At 36.6% G+C, this 12,932-nt stretch overlaps 1 protein-coding gene across 2 annotated transcripts in view; it reads right to left on the reverse strand.

Annotated features, from left to right (window-relative positions):
* The window catches only part of LOC127432107 (neuropilin and tolloid-like protein 1), a 182,068-nt gene that overhangs the window by 39,370 nt on the left and 129,766 nt on the right, over nt 1–12,932 (reverse strand). For both annotated transcript variants that reach the window (XM_051682920.1, XM_051682921.1), the window contains exons 5-6: nt 692–733; nt 456–583 (exon numbers count right to left, since the gene is read on the reverse strand). In XM_051682920.1, the coding sequence (XP_051538880.1) occupies nt 456–583; nt 692–733 (170 nt within the window). The remainder of the gene's footprint in view (nt 1–455; nt 584–691; nt 734–12,932) is intronic.

The following is a 12,932-nucleotide window of genomic DNA, read 5'->3' on the forward strand; positions in this document are numbered from 1 at the left end:
GATTTTAAACTGAGGATTAGTGTTGACGTGGCATGAGTATTATCATCTTACACAATTTTGCCTCTCAAGTAAATGCATCCTGTTTTAAAGATGTTTGGATTGTTTTTTTGTTTTTACTACAAAACAAGACAAAAATACTGATAAAGAAAATATATATTTTTTCAGTGTGCTGTATGTCACACACCCAAGAGTTGCCACATTTTATATTCTCAGCATTCCAACTAACTGCATACAAATCTGCCTCAAGATGTTTTACAATGGCCACATAATGCAAACGACTGCAAAACAGGAAGCCAAGTGTGTTAGGCAGTTAGTGCACTGCTCGAGGCAGATACAAGCTGTCATATGTCAGAAATGTGGTAGGCAGGGTAACAGAATGATAACAGGGAAATAACTGTGGTGTTATTAGTTGTGAGTAGGGGAAGTCAGGACAGAGCTGACTGCAGGGGACTGACCTTGGAACGGGGAGGGGCACGGATGTACCACTTGCAGTCCACTGCCTCTGTCTGTGAGGCTTTGCCATCTTTGGTGATCTGCTGCGATTCAATGATGCCTTCAGGTCCTCCCATCTCAAATTCACAAACTGCAGTGGAGGTGACATAAGAAGACAGATTATAGCTCACTAAGGAAATGGAAAGCCATTAGATTTATTCATAAGGAGAATGCTTATAGAAAAATGAATAATACACACAGGGAAGTGGTTTGGGGACTCCTATGTCTTTAAAGTCAGGATCTGGAAAAAAATAAAATAAGATGTAATGTAAAAACAGCAATTTCAGCCCTAATTCAGATTAGCAATAACCATGTACTGTGTTAAATGAACTGAGGCATTCAATGTAAAATCAAGTTTGACTGATCAGTAAGATGTGTGAACTGTTTTATAACCTCAATAAATGTTTGAAATCTCTTTTAAAAATGATGCAGAGTTGCAGAGTAAAAATGAATGAGAGGTAGAGTGTTAACAGTTGAAAAGTGAAAGTGGAAGGTAGCATTCAATAAACTTTGATTAGACTTCAGTCTTGCTATCTCTCTCTCTCTCTCTCTCTCTCTCTCTCTCTCTCCTCCCCTTCTCTCTCTGTATCTTTATTTTCCCATGCCACTCTCCTCTAGGTTTATAAAAGCTATAAAAAATTTTTTGATATGTTGGGCCAACTGTCCATTACAAATTATCTGGACCCAAATATGGAGAGAAAATTTGAAGGTGGAGAGAAGAGATGCCAGAATAATTCTCAAAAGGAAGGAGGCAAGTGGTTGTTACCCTACCAATACACTACCATTTAAATGTTTGGACTAGCATGAATGACTACGTTCAGGCATGAAACTCTACATGGCACAAACCAATAGGTTCTTTGAACTTGTTATCTTTTAGCCAGTCACCTCGCTCACATGGTATAGGGTCCTTTGACATGTAATCGGGTAGCCAATACACTTGCATACTCTCTCTTTGCCTAACATTTAAAATGACTGTAGGATTATCCATGAATGAAGCCATCAAATGAACACAAAATCACATTCCACAGATCAGAAAGATCCCCCACCAAGCCATTAGAGAGTCATAAAAACGTATCCATGGTGCCTAAATTGCTGAAGGAGACTGTCTCTCCCATGCCTGCTTAATCTCAAACTAGGGTTTGTAATGACAGAGCTGACCAATAAAGAAAACCCTTCTTTGTTCCACAAGCTTAAACCCTCTGTAAGACCAACTGGCCAAGTAACACCTTGTAACCTTAATGCATAAATCCGCGGCCATATCAGGAAACGGAGACTCGTGAAGACAGTCCCAAGGCCCGAAATCAACATAGACCTAACACAGTGACATTTGTTCCTCCCCCGGGACACCTCCTCTCCCCATCTGCACATTCCAAAGACATTCTCTCTTAGCTCAGCAGAGACAGCATGGATTCCACTCTCGCTGTTTTAACAGACAACGGTCTCAACATTTCTGCCAATAAGCTGTATTAATCACCAGTAGTTGCCTTAGATATGTCTTATATATTATGTATGTTTTATTTAACCTGTGATTACTTTTATAACTGACAAATTAATGATTATAGCCTGATGTACCTTTTAAAATATGTGTAGTGATTTGTAATCACTTACAACTGACAAATCGATGATTATAATCTTTAATCTTGTAAGATTCATCTCATTCTACTAAGAATGGTGACTATTCAAGGCTTGATAATATACCCCGACAATCAGGTTTCTCGTAACGTGTAATGTATTATCCATGTTGTAAAACCAGTGAATTAACCAGTATGATTTGTAACCAGGGATTTTCATGTTTTGTTACTTACACATGTAATATTCATGAAAGCATGTCACATTTAGTATGTAAATGCTTGCTTGTTTATGTAGGGAATGTTGATGACAATGAATGTCATGTCTCTTGCACTGTTTTCAAGATTAAACATTCACTGGAATGAGCGAGAAGTGTAAGAATCCTTCACACAAAGGATCGTAAATCAACTTTTAAAAGGACAGACCAGTCGACCATGTGAATCTGAAAAGCCACTTCTGATTGGCTCAGGACACCTTTGGGGTGCGGCCAGTTTCAGTTAAAAACTTTCCTACCAAGAAAAAACTCTCTCTTAGAACTCTCTTAGGAACTCTCTTGGAATCCTCTTAAAACTGCCTCTTGAAATCCTCTCTTGTTCCTGTCTCTTGGTCTCCTCTCCTCTTCAGCTCCGCAGCCTCTGTGCCATGTAGAGTCCAAGGAAACTCAGGACTCGATGTCCCGAGGAAGCCTCTCACTCTCTGCATCTACGGTTCACACACCCAATGGGAGTCGCGAGTCCTCCTTGTCGGAGGCCTCGCTTCAAAGCCCACCAGCATCATCCATGCAGACAATAACTATCCGCGATCATAACAGAGTCCAAGACATCGACGGAACGAACTTTCCTCAAACGCCAAAGAAACAAGCAACACAAGGAACGCAACACAAGGAAACGCAACGACATGCAAGTACATCTCCAGACTTTTGCTCAAAGTGCTGGTGTATTAGTTAAATACTTTGGGTAATCCGATTGCAAATCGATTTAGACTCAAAGAAGGATAAATGGTTCTTAAGGATTTGTCTACAGACCCCATAAAGTTCATTTTCTCTGTATTGATCATTTATTTCACATTCTGTCACATTCACTACTTACCAACCTGTTTCATGTTGTATGTGTTAGATTAGTTTTATGTTTAGAATAGCAATAAAGTTTGTTTGTATTCAAAGATGATTTGACTGTGATATATTTTGATAAATAATCTCATCCCTGTTTTTAAAAGATTTAGCTTCAAAGCTATACCTGAATATGTGTGATATTATTTTCAATAAGCCATGAGAATAATATTACTCCAATAAGTGAATTAATCATAATTCCCTTATTAAAGTTAATTCCTTATAATAGAAATCGTGAGGGGATAAAATGAGACCTTGTATTACGATTTTAATGGTGGAGAATTTTATTCAGACAACTAATCTAGTTATTTGTCATTTATCTTGCTTATAATGGTTGTCGAATGCGACTAATTCCATTATAAATTTCCTTACATAATAATGATGTAGAATAAGGACAGTTTAATTTAATTCCTAGCTCACACATACTGTTTCCTACATATAATGGTGGAGGTATGCAGGCACTTTAACCCATCCCGTGTACATTTATACTACCAGATTTCCTACATGACTTTGTTTGCAAGTAAGCCAGTTTCACTGCAGCGTGCAATGAGAGTTTTCTCTGAAAATGCTGTTTGCTCAGGTGGTTGCTGGGGCTTTTTGTTCTATTAGCTTGCAAGGTAAGGTCTGCTTTTGGCCATGACACAGAGAGGAGCTTCTTCAAAAAGGTAAGCAGTAGCCAAATTAGGCACTGGCACACATTGCTATCTTAGGAAATTAGTTTACATTTATCCACACATAGCTAGGCTTAGTCGCTAGTTAAATAAGTTCTGGGCTTTCCTGGTCCAGATTCACATTTTGAGTTAGATCACTAAACTAATATATTAGTTTAAATGAATCTACTCCCCCAGGTTATTGTTTTAAACATGAGCCCCGTCTGAAGGGTCGAGGAGGAGGTGTTGCTACAATTTACAGTGAAGTTTTTGGTGTTACTCAGAGGACAGGATATGTTTAAGTCTTTTGAACTAATAATGCTTAATGTGACCCTGTCAGATATAAATAAATAATCTCTGTCATCTTTTGCCCTTGCTACAGTATATATAGATCATCTGTGCCATACTCTGGTTTCCTTGGTGAATCTGCAAATTTTCTATCAGATCTAGTAGTTAATGTAGATAGAGCTTTAATATTTGGTGACTTCAACATTCACATAGATAATGAAAATGACACATTGGGATTAGCATTTATCTATATTCTCAACTCTCTTGGAGTCAAACAAAATGTGACAGGACCAACTCATCACCATAATCATATGCTAGATTTAATTCTGTCATATGGAGTTGATGTTGATACTATAGAAATTCTACCACAGAGTGATGACATCTCAGATCATTACCTCGTCTCTTGTTTGCTGCGATCAGCTGTCACTCAATCTACATCACGCTATCGTTCAGGTAGAACTATTCTTTCGACCGCTAAAGATAGCTTCACTAATAATCTTCCAGAATTGTCTCACATACTCAGTAAGCCAAAAAGTCTAGAAGAACTTGATGTAATAACAGAAAATATAAATACAGTCTTCTCTAGCACTCTTGATAGTGTTGCCCCCCTTCGATTAAAGAAAATTAAAGAAAAAAGCCCCACACCATGGTACAGTGATCACACTCATGCTCTCAAGGAAGCAGCTCGGAAAATGGAGCACAAGTAGAAGAATACAAAATTAGAGGTATTTTGCGGTGCATGGAAGGACAGTGTCTGTAGCAACAGACAGGCACTAAAACTGCCAGGTCAGCTCATAGAAAATAACCACAACAATCCTAGGTGTTTATTCAGTACTGTGGCTAAATTGGTTAGGAATAAAGCATCGACTGAACCAGATATTCCGTCGCAGCACAATAATAATGACTTAATGAATTTCTTTACTGATAAAATTGAAATAATCAGAAATAAAATTGGAACTATGCGACGATACCCAACTTTATATTTCTTCTAAACCCAATGAAAATTTGACTCTCAATGGATGTACTGTTACGATGTCTTCTACAGCAAAGAACTTAGGTGTTCTATTTGATACCAATCAAATGTACTGTTAAGTCGTCTTCTACAGCAAAGAACTTGGGTGTTCTATTTGATACATCAAATTTCCAATGTTTTTAGAACAGCATTCTTCCACCTCAGAAATATTGCTAAATTACGACACATGCTCTCTGTTGCTGATACTGAAAAACTAATTAATGCGTTCATGACCTCAAGACTAGATTATTGTAATGCATTACTGGCAGGATGTCCAGCAAGTTCAATAAATAAACTTCAATTGGTTCAAAATGCAGCTGCCAGAGTGCTGACTACAACCAAGAAATATGATCGTATTAGCCCAATTTTATCGTAATTACACTGGCTACCTGTTAAATTTCGTATTAATTTAAAAATTGTGTTAACTACATACAAAGTTTTGAATGGTCTAGCTCCACAGTACTTAAGTGACCTTTTGACTCGCTATATCCCATCATGGTCATTACGATCACAAAATTCTGGCTTGTTAATAATTCAAACAATATCAAATTCCACAAAAGGAGGCAGATCCTTTTCATATTTGGCTCCTAAACTATGGTCTCCCTAACTCTGTTGAGGATGCAGACACACTCACTCAATTTAAGTCTAGACTAAAGACTCATCTATTTAGCCAGGCATACACCTAATTTATCCATCAACTCACAATTAGGCTGCTTTAGTTAGGTCTGCTGGAACCAGAAACATCTATCATGATCTATAACTCTGCATAAAATTGAATGGTATCCACGCTAAGATTATTCTATTTGTTTCCATGACTCAAACTCGGGATTCAGAGCCAGAGCCGGCCAGATCCAGCTCCGTTCCTGCTTGGTGTCAGACTCCACTGCTATGTGTTGCTGAGTGATGACGACAAACTACAGCCGGTGCTAGCCAGACATCACATCAGTCTTTTGACTTCTGAGGTTGAATTGATGCCAACTCCAACTGTAAGACGTTGGATACTTCATATGCCACTGCCTGAACATTGGATTTAGGATGGACCCCACCGAACCTCACCGAAATAACCTGCCGGTTGAACTGCGATGCACCTCATTGATCTCTGCCTGCATCACCTTTGTTTATTGATGGACTTCACTCTTGAAATGGAATACATAGACTATCATTTAATTGCCAACAAAGCCTTCATCAGCCAACTAATAAAGGACAATGCATCTATGTGAACTTCTGCTGTTAATCCAGAATGGACTTCAAAGACATTAGTCATTAATCTTAAAAAAAAAAAAAAAAAAAAAAATTAAACACTGGACCTTAATTAATGCTTACTTAATTTACAAATTTTAAACCATGGCTTGCACTGCACACAAATAATTAATATTGGCATTTTATTCATGTTGTTTAGCCAGAGGGGAACTGGCCCCCACAGTGAGCCTGGTTTCTCCCAAGGTTATTTTTCTCCATTAACTAACATATTATGGAGTTTTGTGTTCTTGCCACAGTCGCCTTCAGCTTGCTCACAGGGGTTCTAAATACAATTATTATTTAATTATTTAATTTTTATACACAATTTACAATCATATTTAATCCAACTATTCAGTGATCACTCTAAGACATTGTAGATATTACAGTTTCATTTCATCAAATATAAATTGTGCCTCCATAAATATTTCTTTACAATCCTAAAGTTTTACTGTAATTAAAAAAGATTAAATGGATGAGTTGGACCAGATAGTAAAGGAAAAGCAGCCAACAGATACCCCAAATACATGGGAACTCTTTCAGTGCTGTTTAAAAAGCATCCCAGGTGGATACCTCATTAAGTTGGTTAATAGAATGGTGCAGAGCTGTAATCAAGGCAATTTGTGCCTAATTTGAAGAAGCCTGGGGCTTTGGGTTTATTCAACATTCTAAAATGTGCAAAGTAGTAGTAACAAGATATGTACAATTTGTCAAGACAAACTTTGATGCTGGTATGACAAAGCCTGGCCTGAAAAACAGACACAGACAGACAGATGGATAGACAGATAGATAGATAGATAGATAGATAGATAGATAGATAGATAGATAGATAAATAGATAGATAGGTATGTAACCCCTTTAAAATGTAACTGGGCTTACAAGTGAATAAATTAAGCAAATGCAGTAAATGCTAATTTCCCTTAGAGTGCGTTTATCTCTTTCCAGCCATCTTGCAGAGGATGAAGAGCTATGCTGTAAATTATGGATGCCCAGGAGTGCCATTTACAAAAGAATGAAGGAATAAATGATCAATCTATTAATTTGAAAATAAAAATGTGAATAAATTAACCAATTTATAAATGGACAAATAAATAGACACATTTAAATGTGTTTATTTAATTCATGTTTTAAAATGTACTTATATTCAGCAATAAAATAGCACATCAATAAGTCATTTTTAAATGCACCTTTTAAATGGCGTTTTTAAAAAGCATTTGGCAATTGCTTTTCTTCATCCATTTGCCAGTTGCTTTTCTTCATCCATTTGCCAATTGCTTTTTTATTGTTTGACTTTTCCTTTTCTTTTACCATTTGTCAGTCCATACCAGCTGAAGCCCAGGAGTGCCAATTAAAAAAGTATGAAGGAATAAATTATCAATTGATTAATTTGAAAATAAAAACTTGAATAAATCAATCAATTTATAAATGGACAAATAAAAAGACACATTGAAATGTGTTTATTTAATTAATGTTTAAAATGTTATTATATTTAGCAATAAAATTGTGCATTAATAAATCATATTTATTTCATCTTTAAAATGTCAATAAATACAGCAATAAATGAGTACATTAATGAGTCTTTTAAATGCACTTTTAAATGCACTTTAAAAGTACCTTTTAAATTGCATTTTTAAAAGGTATTTGGCAATTGCTTTTCTTAAGTCATTTGCCAGTTGCTTTTCCTCATCCACACTGTAAAAATCTACAGAAATAAAATGTTAATTGATTAACGAATATTAACTGTAAAATATACAGTAAACATTTTTGTATATATTTTAAAAGACAATACAGTAGTTTTTACAAGAACAATTTTTTAGATGTAAAAAGTATGATTTTCTTGTATGTTTAACAAGAGAGTACATGTACTTTTCTACAGTAAATTATTGTTAAAATTACAGTAAAAAACAATAATCGGGCGTTCCCACAATTCCCTGCATGACCCATCATATTTCATTATATTTTATGGGAATAATTATGTTTCTTCTTATTTTTAATATCAGTTACGTACATTGAGGTGTTCTGTTTTATATTTGATATAGTTTAGTTAATGTTTACTGCATTATTTAAATTTCACATGTGTTACACATGTGATGGTGTTTAGTGTTTGTGTGAGTGACACTGAACACTGTTTCTACATGTTTATTGGTCATTGCTCCTAGAAAAGCCACTATTGGTGAACTTTACGTCATCATGCGCTCTTCTGTAAGTTTTACGGTGATTAACAATACCTTAAGTAAAAAGATTTTTACAGTTTCAGAAGGTTAATATCAAGTTTATGATGTTTTTTTTTTTTTTTTTTTACTGTAAATTTAACAGATTTTATTTATTTATTGTTTAAAGTGCCATCATGGTCATGTAAATTACAGTTTTAAACTGTAAAATTTACAAGTTGTTCTGTAAAGTTGTTTACATTTTTACTGTATTTTTTACATATTTATTCTGGCAACCACAGCTGGCAGTTTTTTTTTTTTTTTTTTGCATTCGGCTCCGAAGAAAAATTCTGAATGAGTGGTGCATGCCATCTCCTTTTATACCCCTATGTCCGGGGTGGAGAGTGGCATGCAAATTCCACTCGCCAATTCTCATTGGCCTTTTATATTTTAAGCAATGGTGATTGGGGCTCTCAAGATCGAACCCCTAGTGTCACTACATCGACACAACATCGAGTGAGTGACAGTCAGGGAAAGCCACTTCTTCTTCAAGAGATGTGATCCCTCCCAAACTGTTTATTGAGTTGATGGGTACTGTTACTGTAGTCTTATGAATGGTGATGTACCGTTAAGCTGTAAGCATGCTGTTGTTCAGCCCCTGCTTAAAAAGCCAAATTTAGTCCCCTTGGATTTAAATAACTTTCTGCCAATTTCGCAGTTGCTGTTCTTATCTAAAATTTTGGAAAGGATAGTTTTTAAGCAGTTAAATCAGTTTTTAATGCAGAATAAAGTACTGGACAAATTTCAGTCGGGTTTTAGAGCATGTCACAACACAGAATCAGCACTTATTAGGGTTTTAAATGATATTTTTATAGGTCTTGATTCTGGAAATAGCATGGGCTTAGTTCTATTAGACCTTAGTGCTGCATTCGACACTATTGATCACACCATTTTGATCGAGTGCATTAGATAATGTGTCAGTATTCAAGGAAAAGCGCTAAAATGGTTTACGTCTTATTTCAAGCATAGGACATTATCAGTTAAAGTGGAAAATCTATTATTGTCCTCTGCCCAGGTTTTATATGGGGTCCTACAAGGTTGGGTTTTAGGACCGCTATTGTTTTCTTTGTACATGATACCACTCGGAGCAATCTAGCATGGCATTTCATATCACTTTTATGCAGATGATACGCAAATGTATCTACCGCTTAAGGCAGGTGATAATATGTCAATTCAATCTCTAATGAAAGGTCTAGATAATGTTAAATGCTGGATGAGCAGCAATTTTCTCCAGCTTAATGATAAGAAAACTGAAATTATAATATTTGGTGGTAGTGGCTGTGCTGAAACATATAAAGATAGTTTTGGGCCCTTATCTTCTTATGTGAGGAACCAAGTGAGATATCTGGGTTTTATTGTTGATTCTGATCTTAAATTTGATAGGCAAATCAACTCTGTGGTGAAGAATATCTTTTTTCAGCTTAGGAACATTGCCAAACTGAAATTGGTCCTAGCTTTTAAGGACCTTGAATAAGTTATTCATACTTTTGTGTCCTCGCGATTGGATTATTGTAATGCACTGTATATGGGGGTCTGTCAGTCCTCTTTGTCACGACTGCAGTTGGTACAAAATGCTGCAGCAAGGCTGCTAACTAATACTAGACAGAGAGATTATATTACTCTGATCTTAGCCTCTCTTCACTGGCTGCCCATTAAACAGAGAGTAGAATTTAAGGTTCTGATGTATGTGTTTAAAGCATTACATGGTATGGCGACAGATTATACAGGTGCATCTCAATAAATTAGAATGTCGTGGAAAAGTTCATTTATTTCAGTAATTCAACTCAAATTGTGAAACTCGTGTATTAAATAAATTCAATGCACACAGACTGAAGTAGTTTAAGTCTTTGGTTCTTTTAATTGTGATGATTTTGGCTCACATTTAACAAAAACCCACCAATTCACTATCTCAAAAAATTAGAATATGGTGACATGTCACTCAGCTAATCAACTCAAAACACCTGCAAAGTTTTCCTGAGCCTTCAAAATGGTCTCTCAGTTTGGTTCACTAGGCTACACAATCATGGGGAAGACTGCTGATCTGACAGTTGTCCAGAAGACAATCATTGACACCCTCCACAAGAAGGGTAAGCCACAAACATTCATTGCCAAAGAAGCTGGCTGTTCACAGAGTGCTGTATCCAAGCATGTTAACAGAAAGTTGAGTGGAAGGAAAAAGTGTGGAAGAAAAAGATGCACAACCAACCGAGAGAACCACAGCCTTATGAGGACTGTCAAGCAAATTTGATTCAAGAATTTGGGTGAACTTCACAAGGAATGGATGGAGGCTGGGGTCAAGGCATCAAGAGCCACCACACACAGACGTGTCAAGGAATTTGGCTACAGTTGTCGTATTCCTCTTGTTAAGCCACTCCTGAACCACAGACAACGTCAGAGGTGTCTTACCTGGGCTAAGGAGAAGAAGAACTGGACTGTTGCCCAGTGGTCCAAAGTCCTCTTTTCAGATGAGAGCAAGTTTTGTATTTAATTTGGAAACCAAGGTCCTAGAGTCTGGAGGAAGGGTGGAGAAGCTCATAGCCCAAGTTGCTTGAAGTCCAGTGTTAAGTTTCCACAGTCTGTGATGATTTGGGGTGCAATGTCATTTGCTGGTGTTGGTCCATTGTGTTTTTTGAAAACCAAAGTCACTGCACCCATTTACCAAGAAATTTTGGAGCACTTCATGCTTCCTTCTGCTGACCAGCTTTTTAAAGATGCTGGTTTCATTTTCCAGCAGGATTTGGCACCTGCCCACACTGCCAAAAGCACCAAAAGTTGGTTAAATGACCATGGTGTTGGTGTGCTTGACTGGCCAGCAAACTCACCAGACCTGAACCCCATAGAGAATCTATGGGGTATTGTCAAGAGGAAAATGAGAAACAAGAGACCAAAAAATGCAGATGAGCTGAAGGCCACTGTCAAAGAAACCTGGGCTTCCATACCACCTCAGCAGTGCCACAAACTGATCAGCTCCATGCCACGCCGAATTGAGGCAGTAATTAAAGCAAAAGGAGCCCCTACCAAGTACTGAGTACATATAAGGTAAATGAACATACTTTCCAGAAGGCCAACAATTCACTAAAAATGTTTTTTTTATTGGTCTTATGATGTATTCTAATTTTTTGAGATAGTGAATTGGTGGGTTTTTGTTAAATGTGAGCCAAAATCATCACAATTAAAAGAACCAAAGACTTAAACTACTTCAGTCTGTGTGCATTGAATTTATTTAATACACGAGTTTCACAATTTGAGTTGAATTACTGAAATAAATGAACTTTTCCACGACATTCTAATTTATTGAGATGCACCTGTATATCAGAAATGATTAACACTTACTCTTCCATGAGACCTCTTAGATCTAATAAGCAATTAATGCTCAATGTTCCATGGACACATTTTAAGGGTAAGGGAGTTCGTGCATTTGCTGCGGTGGCACCGAGATTGTGGAATACTTTGCCACTGTTGGTTAGATCATCAGACACGATAGGAGTATTTAAGACACATTTAAAAACATATTTATTTTCTGTGGCATATGAGAGTTGATAGAATGTTATTAGCTAGACAGCAGAGTATGGCCTTGTCTATGTGTATGGTGTGAATTGATTGTTTTTTTTGTACTGTATTTTTATAATGTTTATTATGTGTTTATTGATGCATTGTTTTTTAGAATGTTTGATTATGTTTTTAACTGTACATCACTTTGGTATAACTTTGTAGTCTTTAAAGTGCATATTGTATGTAAAAAACAGCACCATCACTATTTGAAGAAAGTCATTTTTGATCAAATCTAGACAGGCCCCATTTCCGGTAGCCATCACTCCTACATCTTATCCTTGAGTTATCATGCTAAATTGCTAATTTGGTACTAGAAAATGACTTGCCATTATATCAAACACAGTTGAAAGCTATTTGGCTCATTAAATTAAGCTTAACCTTGTCTTTGTGTTTGTTTTTGAGTTGCCACAGTATGCAATAGTCTGGCATGTCTTAAGGTCAATATTAGGTCAAAAATGGCAAAAAAGAAACAGCTGTCTCAAGAAACTCATCAGTCAATCATTGTTTTGAGGAATGAAGGCTATACAATGCTTGAAATTGCCAAAAACAACTGAAGATTTCATACAAAAGTGTACACTACAGTCCTCAAAGACAAAGGACAACTGGCTCTAACAAGGACAGAAAGAGATGTGGAAGGACAGATGTACAACTAAACAACAGGATAAGTACACCAGAGTCTCTAGTTTGAGAAATAGACACCTCACATGACCTCAGCTGACAGCTTCATTGAATTCTACCCGCTCAACACTAGTTTCAAGTACAACAGTAAAGAGAAGACTTAGGGGTGCAGGCCTTATGGGAAGAATTGCAAAGAA

The sequence above is a fragment of the Myxocyprinus asiaticus genome, chromosome 41 (genome assembly GCF_019703515.2).
Source record: "Myxocyprinus asiaticus isolate MX2 ecotype Aquarium Trade chromosome 41, UBuf_Myxa_2, whole genome shotgun sequence".
NCBI lineage: Eukaryota > Metazoa > Chordata > Actinopteri > Cypriniformes > Catostomidae > Myxocyprinus > Myxocyprinus asiaticus.